Raw genomic sequence first — 21315 nt, 5'->3', positions numbered from 1 at the left:
ACCACTAGGAGCCAATTGCACTGTGGGTAAAATGATTCCAAAATTGTGTGTAATGAGTAGGAAAAGATTAGAGACAGCTCTGGCTATGCTGAAAATTGACATTAGTGGAGGGGAAAAAAAACCTCTTTACTACACGGGCTGGGAGGTCTAATTCTGGAAGGGAAAAAAAACATATCAAGATTGTGTTCAGCGAGTTTCTCCAATGAGTTGTCTGTGGCCGGAAGGCTATTCCGCATAATGTAAAATTAAATTATAAAAAGCAAGTGAATATTTAGATGAAAGAACCATTTGGAAGCATTTTATTTAGACGAGGCGCCAATGACCCACAACAGTAAGACATCAAGCGTGAAATTTACTAGAAATTAGCAGTGGGGCCCCAGACTCAGCATGAATAGGCTAAGAGAATGCAAATCCATGGGAAATTAACCCATATGTTACAGAAAAATCCTCTAGACCTAAACCCTGGAAATCCTTGTGATTATAGGAACCTGAACCTAATAACAGGAACCTGAAACAGAAGTTTTATTTACCCTCCTCTCTTTCCCTTCTTGGGACATAAAGGTAGCACCTTTTTAACACAATTTTGTTTGTATTGCATGCATACACACCATTTACATTCCAGTGCAGTGAAGTTATAGTTAAAGTCATTGTATGCTCATATGAATGCAGTATATATTTATATGTATAAAATAAATAAACATATGAATATTATTATCGGACTTTTTACTTCATCTTTTCCTAAGGCTGGTGGTAATACCTTGCAATGCTCTTAGGTGAAATGACAAAATAAATATCATTATCTGACACAAAGAAGGTCTTGGAACCGACATTTTTTCCACTGCATGTACGCATTATAGTGATTGCACTACAGCTCTAAGGCATGCATGCACACACATAAATAAGAGCTGCAAATATATATTCTGCACAGTGCTACATAAATAGTGCTATATCAGTAAAGATATACATACAAATATACTTATATTTGTTACATCAAATAGTAGTACATGTAAGGTACATGTAAGGTATGTATAATTCAGTTTTTTCACTTCATGCCCACAGGTCTGCTAAAAGTATTTTATTTCCAAACTACCTTCAACCATAATTTCTATCTAAGATTACAAAATCTGTGGCCTTTTTGCTATACTCTTCCACTCCTCATAATCCCAAACTCCAATCAAAAGGTGTTTATTATGTATCTTTGTGTTTTGCCCTGGAAGCTAAGATAAGTACACTAGAAACCATGTTAAATTCTAGGCAGGAACTACTAGAATAGAAGATCCCCCCGCCCCTCCAACAAAAAAACTGTACACAGCACTCTTTTTGAAGGAGGTTAAATATTGTTATCACTGACGCACAATTATTTAATCCTTTAGGACAAGACTGTCAAACAGGAGGCACAAAACTAGATGTGGCCCACCAACACATTTTTATGGCCACCAGACTTCTATTTACCTTTTTAGATGACATTGTCACTTTACTATAATCTGGCCCACGAACATGTATTATAGTCCCCACTGTATAGAAACAGTAAGACATCAATTCTTTAGGGAACTGGCACCCATAGCGATTCTGGGTATTTTATCATCTAGTCAAGTGGGACAGCAACAAAATACTCAGAATTGCTCCCTGTTTCCCTAAGTAAGCATTTCTAAGCAACAACCTTCTGTGTACACAGCTTGTAGTCTTATACATGAATGGGGAGCACTTCCTAGTGTATGTAGCTATTAATTGACAGGGCAACAAAATACCCTGGCTTAAATAGTGTGCCACTGATGTAAAGGTGCTTAGGTTTTCTTCTGCCCGGTATGTGGCAAAGCATTGTCATTATGTGGTTCGCATATCTCTGTTTAATGGTGCTCTTATGCCTTTAAAAATGGGTATTGGTCTTTGAGATCTCTCCCCTATAAAATCTACAGCAGGAGGATCAGCCTGGGCAACTAGTGTTCGATCATGGGATACATCTCAAAAAATGCAACCAAGCAGAAAGGTACCAGCTTATGAAAAATATGATCAGAGGTAACTTGTTACCTCAAAGATATATGGTGACTTGACAACTTTTTTTGTAAATGCACTTGCACATATACTATATTACTAATGTAACAGGGGACTAGGGTATGTGCATTGATCAGTCATCTATTTTGTTTGCATTTCATTGCCATGCAGAAAAATCAAAAGGCAAATAATCCTTATAGGGGTTTGCACGTGGAGACACAGTTGAACAGAAGTAGAAAGCTGAAAACCTAACTAAAGATATATTTTGCCTACCTAAACCCCATGCCTGCCAAGCCATATGGCTACATGATTGCAGCTAGCACACAGAAGCCCAGGTATAGGTAAGCATGTGATGCCTTTGTGTGCACAGATTCAAAACTTTTTCATGGCAATACTTATGCCTTTGCAACCTGCAGCACCACCTGAAATATATATATGAACTGATCATCTTTCACCTGCAATGACAGTTGCCTGGAGTCATTGTATCACAAGCATTAAATGCCGCTGATTCTCTGGATTCAGTACATTTAAGACATGATACCTGTGAGCACATTGCAGATACAACACAAAGAAACACATTGCCTTTGAACAAAAGACAAAAATTAGTAGAAGAATTGAAATTCATTATGAACATTTATTAAGAAAGTTATAAGGAAATCTAAGGTGAGTGTAATAGTTACTGAAAGAAGCATTCCAATAAGAATTATGGATGTGGGTGTTGTGCCTTCATTCTTACCTTTACCGGACATGCAGTGACCAATGAAGTCAGACCTGCATCATGTGACATTTAACCTTTGCCCTCTTTAAAATGAGAACAGGACAATCCTTGGCACATCGTAAATATGCAGTTAAGCGCCACCGTGTTCAGTAATCGTCATCCTTTTAGCAGCAGCAATTGTTATTGCAGTGTAACCCTTTTTCGTTTATTTCTGTTGCTTTTATCTTGCTGTTTAGCCTATTTAGGAGATATATATTGCCATTTTTTGGAAACTTATGCCTGTGTTTCTCCCCACTATGAAGTATTTTTCCCAGAATTCCAAAATAAATGTACATGGCAAAAACCACTTGTATCTTGGATGCAAAGTTATGCTCTGCTTTATAAACTTTGTGAACATTACATTACACAACTTGGAATTTTGACAACACAAAATAATAACAAGATCCTGGCCAGTGTCAGTTGTAAGCTGCTCAAAAATAAAGAAATTCGCAACAGAGAATAAACATACAAAAGTATGCATGCTAAAACAACATTTTAACCGTTTGTATATCACTGTTCCATAAAACTTTTCACAAGTATGATTATGGGAACTGATATAGTGTACAAGTACATTTTAACCAATTAAATATTTAGAATTTGTGTATACCTTCAACATGCTGTCTACCCGTACATTTTGAAGTGGTCCTTGTCTAACTGTTAAAGGATTCATTTAAAGGCTGATACCATATATCAAGTACTTGGGTTTTCAGCACTCTTCTTGCTTGGTTTGTGACATTTTGTTCATTTATGGGTATCAAAGAGAAAGCCATCGTTAAAAATAAGATTTATTGGGGCACGCATCATCGCAGCCACAAGAACTGAATATATTATTTTCTGTTATTTATTTATTTATTGCTTTGTGCTCTATGCCATAGCATGTCTTATAACAAATTCAAGAAACTTTAATACTGACATGCAGCTTCTTTTAGATGTTTTGTTATTTTGTATCTATATCATCACATGAGACTGTGTGAGATTTTTATTTAGCAGCTTGAGGAGGCAATTCATTTTCTGGGCAGCGTTCATATCCTACTTTAACATATCACTTCCTTGTCGAAAATTGATAGGGAAACAACAGCCAGAAAAATGGTAGTGCAATATAGTATGTATTCTAAGCCAGGTAAGGGAAACGCAATAGATATGAATTATGGAAAGTGTGCCATCATATGCTATGCCAACAAAACATACAGGTATATTGTTATATATGTTTTATATATTGATGTTTAGCAGTTTTTGAACTAAATTTAACAGATTCAGTTATAAGTTGTGATTAAACAGCTGGAGGACTACTGCTTTGGCAATAGATGAGTGGGGGGCTCATCTATTTCCCTTGCTCTGGATGTTTTAAAATGACTGAACTTGTTAAACATGGCATATTATCAACTGTACATAAGTCCAATCTTAAAAGAGGACTTACAAAGACTTAGGCTACAAATTCTATTTTATTAGCACAGAACATACAGTAGCAGCCAAGAGGTACAGCTATCTGACAGGAACGATCTATGACTCTGAAATTGCCCCTTGAGCTCCCCATCTTTCTTTTCTTTTTTGCTAAATTCATGATGCCTGAGGAACTGCATTCTTTCTATGTGCTTGGGGCTGTTGTATATAAGCAAAGCTACAGGATTCTTTCAAAAAGAATTAGCAGAAACAAAGGTTACATCTGTTGAATAAGCCCAACAATGCTTGACCAATTCATCTGTTCGATCATACTAGAGATTATTCCTGCTGTTCATCTATTTAGAAGTAAACATTTAAAAACTCCTGCACTACAGAACTGACTACTAATCAGATCTGAGGCAGATCTTTCTCTCTGCAGCCATGCAGTGTGCACATCTGGACTTAGTACTAGCTTTGCAGCATCTGGATTTTATAAATGATTTTAAAGGAATAGAATTGTTATATCATGCCATAACCAGACCTCTCAAAACATGCTATGACCAATTAGTGATTACTTTAGCTGTGTGTTGCACATCCGAATAGAACAAGGTGTGTCTGAAATGTGCATCTAACTAGTAGTAAGCCATCCTGTATGGAGCCATATGGGAATTGCATTGCCTAAGAACAACTGCTTGAAAGCTTAGGTGTTTCTGAAAGGCGGTCTACCAAGGCTCTTGATGAATGAAAAGCTGTAACACATTGAAAGGAAAATATTTTCTGTCTAAGTACAGTGGTAGTCAAAATGCCTTATGTAACATCAGACTGGTGACTGCTTGGTAAGAGAAACCTAGGTACTGTACAGAATAAGTGGTCATATATGTATATTTTTTTATTTATTAAAGGTGACATATTGGATAAATGGGGAAAACCCCTAATGTTGTAGGCAATTATGAACAATATATGGTGTTGGTTTCACTTTGTGCTAAAAATTAATCCTATCTGTAAAAATGGCCCCCTTATTGGAGCTCCCTATAGATCCTCTCAGTTCCCTGTGTTTGAAATGAAGGGTGGGTGAGTCCTAACAGTCCCACGCAGAAGCACAGTAGGAGGGGGGAAGCCAATCACAGCCTTCCACTCACACAAGCAAAGACAGGCTTCAGTTCCCTATCAGGCCAGCCTAGCTGCTGATTGGTTCCTATCCTACAGTGCAGTGTACTGAGAGCCACCAACCCCCCTGCACATCCAGAGAATTCAGCCAGCAGGAAGTGGAACAGATGGGTGGGACTAGTGGGGTTTTGGTGGAATTTCCAATAAATCAGTCGGAAACACAACTTTTTTAAGCACAATCCTTCTATATCTAGAGGAGTATAATTTACTGGTACATTAATACTTTTATAGGATATGTCTCCTTTAAATTACTTATGATTGCTTTAAAATACAAGTTCTGTATTATCTAGTATAAGTAAATCTAAAGCATTTTCTTCAGTTTCTTCAGTTCAACTGACTGGTATGGGAAGTCCTCAGCATATAAACTCTTCCACTAATCCAATCACAATGGCACATTATAACTCTTTAGAGAAGTGACACCTGAAAAAAAGTAACCCTGCAGCATTCAGCCTCTGTGAGTTCTGGGTGTCACCTCTCTGAAGAGTTACAATTTACATTCATAGGTTAGAAAACAAAAAAGATGATTGGCACCCAAGGAATACACATTGGCCAATTAAATATAGAAAAAAGTTTATATATTTATGTATTTTGTGCTTAAGACACTTAATCATTGGCTAAAAATGCACAAAAAGATGATGATATTTAAAAGAATGTTATCCAAATTAAAAGGATAGCTAAAACAATACACCAGTAAGATTAATATACAGGTATGGGACCCATTATGCTGAAACCTGTTATCCAGCAAGCTCTGTAATGAAACAGTACCTTGTACTTGATCCCAACAAAGATATAATTTATCCATGTTGGAGGCAAAACCATCCTATTTGGTTTATTTAATGTTTAAATGATTTTTTTGCAGATTTAAAGTATGGTGAGCCAAATTACAGAAAGATCTCTTATCTGGAAAACACCTGGTCCCAAGTATTCTCTATAACAGGTCTCATACTGCTACTACATACCTATTAAATTGTAGCAAAAGTTAGTTCAGATGTCCATTGCTTGGCTGCATTGGAATAAGTGCAGTCAGTAGTCTGTATTGGAGCTCATTATTTATCAATGCTACAACATGTGCTATTATAGCTGTGTGCTTCTAAATTGATGGACAGGAGAAATAGGTCTCTTTCTGATTCATCTCACAGTCAAGAGTAGGAATGACTCGGACAATGACCCTTTATTAATCTGAACTAAAAGTTTTTTGACAGCTGTAACCTTTCCTCTGCAGCAGAAATGTATTATTAGAAAAATAGAGGAACTATTGACAACATCTCCAACATCATGGATTTTCCCAGGTTTAGGGTTACTACATATTTTCTTACAGTAAACCTAAATTATAAGGTACATCAAAACTGACAAATACCTTTGCTAGGAGTTATTTTTCAGTAACTGTATTATATGTGCTGTCAAAATATGTATTTAATAATGAAACACGAAGTCCCTTTCATTTATTTACAGATATGTATGACCAAGTGCTGAAGTTTGGGGCCTACATTGTGGATGGTTTGCGTGAATACCGCCAGCCAGTGTTGGTATACATTCCACCTCAGGCTGAACTCAGAGGAGGCTCATGGGTAGTAATTGATCCCACAATAAACCCAAGGCACATGGAAATGTATGCTGACAAGGAAAGCAGGTACAGCATTTCCAAATATCTATTTGCTCTGTGTTTTTAAAATGCATTTCAGTTCATACTGCCATCAACACCTATTTATGATAGTCATGCCTTGCACTATTATTATTATCAGAGGAACTCCATTTGGGGTGAAAAACTACAGTACCCATTAAAGGATGTGAAATAGTACATTTTACAGGGTGCAGTGTAACCTTTAATTATTGTTGTAATATCTTTGTATCTTAAAAAAAAAAAAAAAAAAACATGCCCTGAAATTTATGGTCACTGAAATCCACTTTCAATAATACTATATTTAAAGTACAATTCTGAAAATTGTAACTGCTAAAGATACATGACTTTGAGCAATGATTGCTTGATCTTGCAGGGGAGGTGTCTTGGAGCCAGAAGGAACAGTAGAAATCAAATTTAGGAGAAAGGATTTGATTAAGACTATGCGTCGTGTTGACCCAGTCTACATTCACTTGGCAGAGAAATTAGGTGGGTTTTTTGCTTCCATGTTAATGTTTTGCTATGGGGCCTAACGGTAATTGTTCCTCCCCTGACACTTGTTAATCACAGTTTTTCAAAAATAGCCTAATCGGCATTTCACTATTTTCCATTCCAACTATTTGTCATTCTTTTTTCCAGTTTCAGAATTCCTACCTTTCTTTAACTTTTCTTTTCCTTACATGTTTGTGACTTATTTTATATATTTTCCTTGTTCCCAAGCACATTACCCTGCCTTCTTTAGTTTCATATGTTTTAACTCTGAAAAAGAAATAAGATAACAATGGGAGAACCTGCATCCGGGCAGCTGGGTGTATGTGAGCTATGTTTTTGATAAACATGGCCCCTAGACCGTTCAGCACTGTTAACCACTTCATCTATTCCACTTATGTTCTGTGGAGACACTGTTAGTGCAGGTATCGGGAAGGGAGATCGCACAAAACAGAGACTTGCATATTTTTTTTTCTGGTGTTTCTTTCTGGCCAATTTAAAATTTGTCAAAGTTGGTCATCTTCTGGATCACTGCCCTTTTATATTTCGCGCACTCCATTTGCCACAAACAAGCCGCGGGGCCGAGGTTCATGCTGACTTCAGCAGAAAAAGGGAGAGCTCCATTTATCTTCCGCTGCCTGCTGAATTTCTGCTCATTAACCGGGGGGTTCACTGCTTCTTTTAACCCTCTAAGAGTCTATCATGCACTTAGCCAAGGAGAGTATAGAGCAGCTTTTATATTTTGATATTTTTTTCATATTTTTATAATAATTTTCAGTCAAGATCCTTCTTAAAATTTACAAGTGTAAAAAAAAAAAAAATCTCATATTTAATGCAATGAAATGGTTGTATTTAGACAAATGATATACATTTTTCTGGTTTCATAAGGCATTTGAAATCAGAGATAGTTGTAGTTATTGCTTACAGCCAAAATACAGCAGCAGAATCTTTAATCAACATCTATTATGTGCATCACAGAACACAATTTTTGGGGCTTTTTTTTTCTTTTTTATAAAAAAAAAAAAAAAAAGTTGTTAGCTTTGTGACAAAGCTTTGTTTAATATACTTATTACCTTGCTGCCCAGAATGTATAAAAAAGAAAGCTGAACATTATAGAACATTTAGGATTAATTATTAGCATGGGCCTGTATTTAGCAACAGTTGGAGGGATGTAAACCTTGGTCATTTTTTCACATATTTTTACTTTAGGCTTGTTTTTTGGTAGAATAATGTGGTAAAATCAAAAGAAGATTACTTTATTTTTATATGTAGATGCTTAAAGTAAACTTATAAAAAAGACATGTATTGATATGGGGTGTTTTGCCTGTCATTTTTATTCTGGCTCAAAATGCAAACTCAGTATGTGTCAGATAACCTGCAATCAGCCTTTCAGTTTTATCTTGGCTTGTCTGCTACAGATGTGGCACCACTACTACATTTTCCATATGTTTCTGGAAAACAGACATGTTCTGGAGCCAGACATTCATCCTAGGTTTTTTTTAAGAAATATTCCCACAAAATATGAATATGCCGGGCTCAATTTTATTAAAAGAGACAAGAGAATCCCAACTAGCAAATATTTTATTATACAGGTATAGGACCCATTATCCAGAATGCTCGGGACCAAGGGTATTCCGGATAAGGGGTCTTTCCGTAATTTGGATCTCAATACCTTAAGTCTAATAAAAAATCAATAAAACATTAATTAAACCCAATAGGACTGTTTTGCATCCAATAAGGATTAATTATATCTTAGTTGGAATCAATTACAAGGTTCTGTTTTATTTCTACATCGAAAAAGGAAATCAGTTTTAAAATTCTGAATTATTTGATTAAAATGGAGTCTATGGGAGACAGGCTTTCCGTAATTCGGAGCTTTCTGGATAATGGGTTTCCGGATAAGGGGTCCGATACCTGTACTAAATTTAAAATCACTGTTAATAATTATTCATAGGTTCCGGGTATAAGTGGCAATATTCAGCAAAGAAAAGGAAAATGAATCCTTTATTTCTTTTGTTCAATCACATTCTGTTCACCTTTTGTATTTTTTGCTTTTTGTTTACCTGTGTTTTGTTTGTCTTCATGTTTGTCTACTGTCCTCTCAGCTGCAAAACTTATGTTCATAAATACCCCCCCGTATCTAATAAACATTTATTTAAGACAGACAGATTACAGAAATAGAATGTTAACTAATGCACCCAAACATTATCCTGGGTTTATATAGAACTGTGCTTCTGTCTTTCTTTTACCTCACTGTAAATAACACTAGAAAGTAAAAAATTTATATTTGAAAAAAATGTGAAAAACTCAAATTGACTAAAGTTTTTTCACTTAATAAATATCAAAAAAATTTCAACCATTATTCAACTGTATTATTTTTAGCACAAAAAAAACTTAAATTGCAGAAATAAAATATAAGCTTTAATAAGTATGTGTTAGTATGTGTGTATATGTCTGTGTGTGTGTGTGTGTGTGTATATATATATATATATATATATATATATATATATATATATATATATATATATATATATATATATATATATATATATATATATATATATATATATGTATATATATGGACCGCAATTTTGGGCATGAGAAGTAAAGACATTTTGTCTAATACAAAAGAGTGCTGTCCTTACCAAAAATATGCATTGGAGATGAATGCAGGCACACAAACCTATATATTACACTTTGCTCCAGCCACTCTCTTACAGAAAGAGACTTGTTTGAGCATCAAGAACACAGGCAGGAATCCCTTTATGTATAATGAAATCAAGGGCATACTGCTGCTTATACAGATATTGCATTTCAAACTCCCTTTGAGGCCAGAAATCTTAAGTTCAGTAGTTCCAAGGATAACTTGGAAAGCGAATAAATGTACATCCCATATTTTTCCCTTAATTGTCACTCAGGCTGGGCTTCCAGGAATACAAATTTCCCCCAAATACCATTGTAACTGGCCCTTAAACTGGGCAGCCCCAGCTACTGATCCAGGCCCTCAATTGAGACCAGCCCTACAGTTCAAAGATCCCTGGTCTAAAATAAATAAGTATAGAGCATACATTTATACAGTTTCTCCTTTGAGAAAAAAATATCTTCTTCTAAAAAGGCTTTACATGTAGAAAGAAGAAAGTTAGGTCAATGCTTGTGGACATGTTAAGATTAGGCATATCGCAGCACTTTCAAAATATGTTCAGTCAGTTACATCTCTCTGCCCTAGCAGAACTTGCAATTCAATCTCCCTATCAAGCTGCATGCTACACACACAGTTTTTAAACCTGCTGGTGTTATACTTGAAAACTCATACAATCCACATATAAGAATCAAGGCGTGGATTAGAAAAGGAAACACAATGCATTCAACTGTAGTATTATTAAAAGGGTAATATATATATTTGAAAGATCAAAAGTACTTTTTTACTTGCTTTGAGTGCACCTTTTACTGCACTAGACACATTATAACACGTGATGGATTTCTTTGGGACCTGAACTTGCAGCAAGGCAGGGAGAGTAAAAATGTACAGATGTAAATGATTTAAAATTTCTGTAAATGACTTTGTTGACTATATAAATTAAGTTTATAATAATAATTTAATATTAAAGCTTTAGATAATGGATTAATGATAAACATAGGGATACACTGAATCCACTAGTTTAGGATTCGGCTGAACCCCTGAATCCTTCATAAAAGATTTGGTTGGATACTGAGCCAAATCCTAATTTGCATGTGCAGATAAGGTTGTGGAAGGGTTAAAGAGATTTTAAGGACACAGAATCTTGGCCGAATCCCAAACCAAATCCTGGATTTTGTGCATCCCTAGTTAAGCATGTTTCCCTTTAAAAGGAATATTAGACACCCCTTAACTGATAAGGGCCCTGCTCCTTACTAACACACTAGACAAATGCCATTGCTTCCTGTCTGTGAAATAATGCTGTAGCGTTTATATGCTCTGATATTCTGAAGACCATAAGCTCCTTTGTGGCTTATTCGTGCTGACTTTCCAGTTTCTGTCTACTCCTGGTGGCTCCCAAGTCTTGCAACTTCCTTCAGCCTTGGGATTGGTGCTTGGTTATTTGCTAGGTAACTACTGACAACTAACAGGGGTTGCCAATAGAAAAGCATGAGCTTGGCCATCCCCACACTAGTGGACCTCTACAGCAGAAGAGTAGGCATGGGGGTCCACCACTACCTTATGTGCAATTTGAGATGAATAAAAATAGAGTAAAACCTGGTGCATGAGTGTGAAAAGAAACACGTTTAATAGCTCTGTATCTTAAAATATGAAGTTTTAACTTTGCACTTAAATTACTACATCTCCATATATTTAAATCTCTTTATAACTATAATAACAATCAATTGAGCATTTGTGAAGCATATCTATTAAACAACTTTAAAGATTAGTTTCAGGAATTTTATTGGTTATTTGTTCTGCTTAACAGTATGCATTCAAACCACAAACCAGTGGTTCAGTAACTATATATAATTGCAGATACTTCAAGCAGCCCACCCTGCACCGCTCTATCTTACCAACATGTATGTAGTTTAATATACTGTAGGGGGAAAACCAAGCAAGGGTGTTTTTACCCCAGTGAAAGTTAAACTTGCAGGCACACAAGTGGCTGAAAGTGTTAATTCGGTATTCTTGTACAGTCTAGCTGCAGTGTTTAATCTAAGGCAGTATGTTCAGCAACTGTTCATTTTTATGCAATTGCGAAGGAGACCTGTGATAAAATGCCTCAGTCATTTTGTCTAAACTGTTAAGCTAGCCATATTTAAGAAAAAGCCGTTTACTACTAAATGTTATGAGAACATATGATTCATGCCGGCATTGGGCCATTTCCAACGGCAGAAACTTTATTAAACCCTGCCTGAACCCTGACATGCTTGCAAGTTGTAATCAGAGAAGGGCACAGAGAATATTACTGCATCTCTGGCAGGCTTGTAGAAGAGTGCAGATCCGGGCTGTCACTGGCGTACCACCATGTTCCCTTTTTAACGGCGCACAAATCAATAGGACTAAGACAATTCTATTTTTTTCCTGTTCCTCCACAGCCATTATTTTTAGCTTTGGAGAGAACATAAATTGATATTTGAGATAAGAGCATGGTGCAGGATGGGCCCTTCTCTAGATTTATTACATTTGCTTTTTTTCCTATTAGCCTAGAAGTGAATCCTCCCCTCTGGTATATATATAAAATTAAGCTGCCGACATTGAGCGAAAATCATAATATATTATTGTGATGAACACATTTCATAGACTTTTCTGCTAAGAGTTTGTTAGGCAGGAGTCAAAACGAGCACAATTTCTTTGTGACCTTGGGAAGATCCCCTTTTTTTCCTGGATCGCTAGAGGTACAAATTACTTGACACATAAAGGAAAATTTACACTTAGATGTAATAATAATGCAATCAAGAAATTACATTTTGCTGACAACATTTCATTATTTGATATATTTCTGCTTGCAACAGAGAAATGAGTATGGGCCTAGATGCTCATTTAAATTCATAAATATGTTTATAAGGTGACACATGAAAGCTGGTACATCTGTAGACACTATCAGGTCTGAATTTACATTCTGTGCCACCCTAGGCCATTTTTGTAATGAACCCTCACCTACCTACATTTTTTCACACTACACAGACAGGTTTTTACAGACACTAGCTGAAATGGTATTAAATGGTGACAAGCTTTAAAATAGATTTTAAAATGAAGGCGAATTCTTGTTTCTCTAAATCATATATCAGATATACAGCATTTTTCCTTCCCACAGATTAATAGATTCTTATTTGTCTCGCATGCGCAGGCTTCAGGGGTTTCTGACTTCATCACCATCATTATCATCATCATATATTTACATATCGCCAGAAAGTTATGCAAGTGCTTTACTATCATTTATAACAAACAGGGGTCTTAAGATAATTTTACAAATAAGGGTTACAGAATTTGAAAGTTATGTACATATGGCATAAATTAATAGTATTACAAATGTATTATGGCAGTCATGTTTGACTGTAGGGCTCATTCGCACTCAATAGCTTCAGTGTGGGGGCAAATTTGAGCACAGAATTGTTCTAGTTATAGTGCCATGCACTTAAGGAGTTTGTGTCTATATGCTCTTCCTTTAACATGTTGGATAAATATCCCTGTAAGCCACACTCATTGTCTTCTTATACATGCAGTGTGGAGGTTGACAGGATATTTTTGAAGCACGCCAGCAAGATAAGTGACTTATTTCTCTATAGATTCCTCATTATGACTTTACTTTGGAAGTCTTGCTGCTTTTACATAAATGTAAAAAATCATGAGTCTTGCTCTGATGAGAGTAAATTAAAATAGCCACTTTACCTTTAATAGTAGTAGTTGCTGCTAAAAGCTGTTGAGTATGTATGTGTATATACCCTTGTCAAAGATACCCAACATAATCAACTTTTAGTTTTTGAAAAAAATGTGAGTTCTGTCAGCTGATAAAGAATGATTTTGCTTTCCTGAAAGATCTTGTCAGAATCAACAAACAGGGAAAAAAAAGCCTTTCTTAGGTGCTTAATTGCACAGAGATTAACGATTGATCTTGAGCTTTCTACTTCCAATAGAGCAGGGAGGGCCAAGTACTCCTGACAAACAATCAATGAGTGGATAATCACTTCTGATCTCCTCTTCTCCATCCACACTTAACGGCAATAGAGTGCAGAAGTCAGAAATCTTTATAAGCGCTGTTTTTAAATTAAGCAGAAAACCGGCATTGACATATTTGTTAATATCTTCAAACCCAATGATCGAGTTGAATGGTTTTCAGGCCATATTATTTGAAATGTGTATTGTTTAAAGTGACATCTTTAGCCCTTTTTTCAGATCATTATATATTATACTTACGTACTGTAGTGCTCAGGTTTTGGCCTCCAACATTTCTTTTTTGTAAGTCCTCATTAAAGGGACAAAAATCTATTTTGAAAAATGCATTTATAAAAAATGAGAAAAGAATGAAATCGCATGTGTACAAGTTTTTATTGCTAACTAATTTTGTGTGTTTAATTATGTGTCTAATGGAGAGATGAAGTATGTTCCATATTACTTATTTCAGGCACACCAGAATTAGGTGCTGCTGACTGTAAAGAACTTGAGACCAAGCTGAAGGAGCGGGAGGAGTTTCTGCTACCTATCTACCACCAAGTGGCTGTGCAGTTTGCAGACTTGCATGACACCCCAGGCAGAATGCAGGAAAAGGGAGTTATTACAGTAAGTTTTACATGCCAGCCCTGACCATGTCCTCATTTATCTAGCAATGTCCTGCAACATTATTTCCCTTTCCATGTTAGAGAAGACCCAACTATCTGGGCAATCCCATGAAATACAGGCTAGTCTAGATTAGACAGAAACATAAAGGTTGCCACAACAACCAATTCGAAGTTTTCTTTTATTATTCTAATAGCAGCAGATTAAGTACCTCTATTCCCTTTGTCTACATCATACTAAAAGTTAATTATAAAGGTAAACTACCTCTTTAAGTTATAAGAGTACGTTTTTTTCTATTTATTGACGTTTGTTCGTCACTAGAAAATGAGCATTTGGAAAGGTAGTTCTTAGAAACATTGCCTGAGGATAGTAGGCACATTCTATTGAAACTAGAAAACAGAAAGGGGTCATTTATGACATGTTTTGTTTCATCAGTCTTTTTCTTTATTCAGGATGTTATTGAGTGGAAGACGTCACGCACATTTTTCTACTGGAGACTAAGGAGGCTGCTTTTGGAAAATGTAGCAAAAAAGAAGATTCACAGTGCAAATCCTGAACTTACAGACGGTCAGATACAAGCTATGCTTAGGCGATGGTTCGTGGAAGTAGAAGGAACTGTAAAGGTAAGGACCGTTGTATCTTTTGAACTAAAAACGCCTCATTTTTACAATGGTACTGTGATAGAATGCAGTATTTGGAGCTAACTAAATAGACAGTACCAGTGTATAGAGTCTGTCAGATGTCTGTGCCCTTTAAATGCTGTTTATTTCCCTGCAAGCAGCATCCTGAGTTGGCAAGCAACTCACAACCCACACTAGATAAACAGGAAGCATATTTATTTTTCTGCCCAAGGGACATTTCTTTTGTGTATTTTATGCTAGCCTGGTGAATACGCTACATATAATAGGATGATAATAGGTATAGTACACTTTAATGCTTTTAGTACATGGACCAGGAAGCTAAACATTTTATTGCATGATAAAGAATGTTGCTCATCTAGAAGCATGTCTTATGTCACATGATACATTCTTGATGCCTATACTGCTCTCTATTCCCTATAAATGCATACACAGGGCAGATTTTAGCTCAAAAATATTTGTGTGGATTTTATGGCTGAATTCTTTCCATGTGTACAGTGGTGAATGCCATTATCAGCAATCACAGGCAGTTTGGGGAGGTCTTGGCATGTTCTCAGTAGAGAAAGTGTTGTGTGTACCATTAGCTTAAAGAAAGTAGCAAAGAAAGCCTGCGTCTTAATATTAAACACAGTCTATAGCTTTCCTTAACACTCCCTGCTTGCCAGGTCTTAACTGATTAACTATTTTAAAATCAGCATAATATAATTCCCTGCATGTTTCCCACAGCATGACTATGTACAATTGAAAAGGGAAATTGCTGCAGAAGTGCACTGGTACACATTCTCACAGATGTATATTCAAATAACATCATTGTTTACCCTCTGCTGTTTGCAGGCTTCCTTGACATATATTTAATGACTGAAGGGTAAACTTTATTTCCAATGAATGTGCAGTATTTTATGTTGATATGTTTTCTTTACAAATACTGAGACCCCAGGCTCTAATGTGCCTCCTTTTCATGTTGACATGAATGATGTATTAAAATAGCCTTCAGAACATAAATTAGAATTTGTTTTTAGTTGTAGTTATGGGTTTGGATGGATTTGGGTTTGGAAACTCTACTGTCCATAAAGATGCTTATGTTCTTTATCTGTGGACTATTGGGTTGAGTATGGAAGGATTATGAGTAGTAATCTATTGTATTTAATGTATTTTTTAGGCTAGTTTTTATCTAGAGCCATAGTCCTAAAATTGCCATTTGCTGTGTCAGCAAGGAATTGTAACAGAGATAAGTGGACAATCACTGTTTGGTTGACAGAATGATATATCTTGTCCACACAATCACCCATCAACAATTATCAATTATCTACCCACCAAAGTCATGATGGTACCTCGGGAATCCTGGATTCCCTTTCTATATGCAGATAATTTTTTTTACCAATTCTGTGCGTCCCAACAGTGGACAAGCTCTGTATACTGATCTGTTTTGCAGTAATGGGAAATTATATTCATATATACATAAATATGATTTGCATTTATTCTATAGTGATAATAGCATAAATTATAAACAACAGGGCCATCTTTTTACTTGTGTGCAGAACTGTCAATGTTTGCTGCAAAGAGGCATCATTTAGACACGCTAATGCAAATGATTAGAAAATGGTAGAATGTTGGACTTATACAATACAGTTTGCACTAAGATGTGGAAGCATTGCTTTACTCAGAAGCCATGCAAAACACTTATGCTTTTGTATATCCATAACTGATCAGTATTATGTTCCTTTGCTTTCAAGTCTTTCTTGCCTACAGCTTTTTCAGTGCTATGTGCATATCATACATAATGTAGGAGCTTGTATTGCTAAAGGTCCACCAGATCTGAAAGCCTACCTTGTTTTATTTAATTCACTTAACATGAATTAGAGTATAGAGTATACAAACAAAAATGCATTTTTTAACTACAAAATATTTTTTCTTCTTTTCAACACATATTTTTTGACAAAATAAAAAGATTTAATAAAATATTTTGAAAATTCAGTCCCTAGGAAAAAACAGTTTCAACAGGGAACAGAAAAATGTGACCTTTAACAAATATGCTTCTTATGCTAATGTCATGCCAAAACATTCGTTATCCTCTGTTAAAAAACCAGCTAACACAAATGATATGGAATTGCTGTCTGTTGGTTAGCAGTAATCTCCAGTTTGATACACCTGTATAATTGTTAACCTAAAGCCTGGATGAGCAAGAGTTTAGGCAACAATTGTTCAGGTGGGCCATGCTTGAGGCAGTTGTGTTCAGGATAAATTAATAAGCAACAATTCTACACACTTTGTTTGCTGCTGCTTCCCCCCTACCCCCCAAAAAATCATAATAAAGAAACAAAATTGACAAGTCTAACGTGAAATTAACTAAAAACTTATGTTTCTAATAAAATTGGCAGCTATAAGTTATTTTGTTATCTGCTGTTTCTGTACCTAAATGTAAAGGTAAACTATAGCCCAAGAATGAATACTAAACCAACAGATAGTTTGTATTATCTTAAGTGACCTGTTAAAGAATCTCCCCAAACTGTAATATATATATATCGGTAAATATTGCCCTTTTACATCCTTTCCCTTGAGCCACCATTTAGAGATGGGCTGTGTGCTCCCTCAGAGATCACATAGACAGAAATAATGCAGCTCTAACTGTAACAGGAAAAAGTGTGGAAGCAAAAGGCAGAACTTTCCATTTATTGGCTGATGTGGCCTAGCCATTTTTTAATTCCTAAAATTAGTTTTCTTTTAGGAGTACCCAATAGGACATACAGGTATGGGATGCCTTATCTGGAAACCCATTATCCAAAAAGTTCCGTATTACGGAAGGGCCATCTCCTGTAGACTCCATTATAAGCAAATAATTCTAATTTTAAAAAAATTATTTCCTTTTTTTCTGTGTTGATAAAACAGTACCTGGTACTTGATCCCAACTAAGATATGATTTATCCTTATTGGAGGCAAAATAAGCCTATTGGGTATATTCAATATTTAAATGATTTTTAGCAGATTTAAGTTATGGAGATCCAAATTACGGAAAGATCCATTATCTGGAAAACCCCAAGTCCTGAGCATTCTGGATAACAGGTCCCATACCTGTACTACTAAAAATGTATATTTTTATGAAAATGGTTTATTTAGATGAAACTAGGTTTTACATATGAGATTGTTTATGCAATATATTTTTTAGAGACCTACATTGTTTTTTGGATATAGTTTTCCTTTACGTCATCACACATGTGAAGACTAGTAGCTTTTTTTATATGGTCCAAAAGAGCATTCATTGTTAAGGAATCTGTTATGCCGCATAGCAATAATGATACCTGTTTCTAACAACCTACTAATGCTGTCTACTAATCTAGCTATCTTTCCATGTGACCTTAGGTCAGCAATTTTTAGACTTTTAGAATTTTTAGGTTTTCAAGTTCCCTTTTGTAACCCAGTATTGGGTCAAGGGACCACTAGCATGAAAGGAAAGGTATGTGATCAATTATGTAGAAACCAATCATCCAGAAATCTTCCATGACAGTTCCCATAGAATCCTACTTTAACAAACAATTCTTAATTTTCTGGCTGCTTTTTCTATAAATAATTCAAGAGTTTAGATGCTTAAATGTTTTTAGTAACTTTAACCAGAAAAACACGGGTCCTGGGCATTCTGGATAATAGTACATATAGGACAGCATTTCTGAGAACATTGTAATAGCAACCATTCTGCCATAATTCCAGGAATATCTAGGACAGAAAATTATTATGCACTCCAACTTCCTTCTCAAGTGTCCTTCATTCAAGGACAATCTTCGATACCAAATAGCATTTATTGTAAATGTCATCCAACTTTCCTTCAGGCTTGGCCCACCTGCCTATGCAAGTCTGTTTATACAATGATGTCCCTTTAAGCAATATAGCCACTATTCCAAATATGTTGGCACCCTTATAAAAGAAATGTTTTTGCCTCTTTTATGCAACAAATATTTGTTTTAATCCTTTTCACACCTGTTCAGCTTCAGTTTGTTTTTACCAGACAATCTGAAACTCAGTCTTAAAATACAGGCTCAAAATATTCTGCATTAGGTGGAAATAGTGGGAAATAGCAGGGTATGCGAGTGAGAGTGAGATTTTTTTTTTTCCTTTTTAGTACTGCCTGCATGTGTTTAGGAGCTTGTGTCTTGTTAGCTAATACATTACACCAATCAGGGCAAGTTATCTTAAGCTACAATTAATCTGCTCCCTGGCATATGTTGATAGGAAAGCATCATGCTGTTTCTTAATTAAAAGCAAACGGATTAAAAATGATTAATAACAGTATTAAATATTCACCCAAACTAAAAGCATTGGGATTCCTGGATAAATCTTACTTTGTTCAGGATTTTAAAGCAAGAGTAGTTTTGCTTGAATATTTCTCCTTTTTGTGATTAGTTCATTTTAAACACTTACATGAGATTTTTTTTTAATACACCTTGTTTATATATTAGTGGATGACTGGTCTGTCACTGGGCTGATAAGGCAAAATGCTTTTCTAGTTTTCATAATATAATATGCATTACTTATCAGAGTCACATGTCAGTTTCCATGACGAGACTGTAACTAATACATATTTATTAAGCTTGTAAATAACGGAAAAGAAAAATATAAGAAATGGGTTTTAAATAAATCAACATTCTTAACATATATTCATTTTGTGTTATTCTGTAGGACAGGAGTGCTCTCACCCGCTAGTTCTTCTATGAACACTAAGCTATTGCCTTGGATTAAACCCAAGATAATGCAGTTGCAAATAACCACTCCTGTAAATGTTTGACTCAAATAGTATACAAAGTCATAATACAAACCCCTTGAAACCGAACATAATAGGTCACAGTAAAGAGTGAATCACAGAAATAAAACCATTCTATAATCACTGCCCAATTCAACATTCTGTCTAGACAGGGATCCCAAACCTTTTGGACCCATGAGCCACATTTAAATGTAAAAAGAGTTGGGGAGCAACACTAGCATTTGCAGGTATTAGTCAGCACAATACCGTGGATTTATTTTAGATCAGTGCAGGTTCTTCCAATGACCATTTCCCATCGGCATATCCAGACAAAAAATACTTTAGAACAATGCTGTTTGTATTTCTTATTTTAAAATGTCTTTATTGCATATATCCAGCTGGCTGGATTGCCCCAAGATATATGCAATAAAGGCATTTAAAATAAGAAATACAAATGGTGCTGTTCTGAGCAACACTAGCATGCAAACAGTTCCTGGAGTATGCCAAAAAAGGGCTACGATTGTTTTTTTGGTAGCCCCTTTGTTGACTGGCAGCCTAAAGGACACACTGTTTGGCAAGACACTTTGTTTTTATGCAACCAAAACTTGCTTCCAAGCCAGGAATTTAAAAATAAGCACCTCTTTTAAGGCCACTGAGATCAACATCCAAGGAGTTGGTGAGCAATTTGTTGCTTATGAGCCACTGGTTGGGGATCACTGGTCTAGAACAATTATAATTGTTGGATTTACAGACATCAGTGTCATCAGTGAGACAATAATCTAGAGCAGGTCATTTTTAACTTAGATTTCATGCATATCTGTGGTTTTGTATGTGAGATCAGTTGAACCACTGCTTCTAAAACTAAAAAGTTCCTACTCGTACTGACAAGTAGTATAAATTCAGTGAAAAAATATTACTGCTAATCAAAAAGAAAAATAGATACTATTATCTATCTTTCTTTTTGATCAGCAGTAATATTTTTGCCACATTAAGCTTTCTAAATTCCTGTACAATCTTCTGTATCTCACTAATACTAATTTACTAACACTGGGCCAATGGGGCTTTTGGCTGTAATCTATATTAACCAATGAGTGATCAGCTTTAATCAGACTATCAGAAGCAGAGCCAAGACATAAAAGGGCAACTGTTTTTACAAACCTTGGTTCCATATTGGTTGTTATTCTTTCTTTATAAAGCTCCAACATATTAAACGGTGTTTATCAGTGAGTGATTATTGCTCACATCAGTTCCTGCCCCAGTAGAGCTTAAAATTATTCACACACTAGGGTCAGTTTCATTAGGAGCCAG

At 35.6% G+C, this 21315-nt stretch overlaps 1 protein-coding gene across 5 annotated transcripts in view; it reads left to right on the top strand.

The window, feature by feature from the left end:
* acaca (acetyl-CoA carboxylase alpha) overlaps window positions 1-21315 on the top strand; it is a 212370-nt gene that overhangs the window by 174739 nt on the left and 16316 nt on the right. For all 5 annotated transcript variants that reach the window (XM_002939656.5, XM_012957825.3, XM_012957826.3 and 2 more), the window contains 4 exons: window positions 6749-6926; window positions 7291-7403; window positions 14489-14643; window positions 15093-15263. In XM_002939656.5, coding sequence (XP_002939702.3) covers window positions 6749-6926; window positions 7291-7403; window positions 14489-14643; window positions 15093-15263 — 617 coding nt within the window. The remainder of the gene's footprint in view (window positions 1-6748; window positions 6927-7290; window positions 7404-14488; window positions 14644-15092; window positions 15264-21315) is intronic.

This window comes from Xenopus tropicalis, chromosome 2 (genome assembly GCF_000004195.4).
Source record: "Xenopus tropicalis strain Nigerian chromosome 2, UCB_Xtro_10.0, whole genome shotgun sequence".
In the NCBI taxonomy this organism is placed as follows: domain Eukaryota; kingdom Metazoa; phylum Chordata; class Amphibia; order Anura; family Pipidae; genus Xenopus; species Xenopus tropicalis.
Note: the sequence above shows the minus strand (reverse complement) of the source record. Positions and strands in the feature narration are given on the sequence as shown.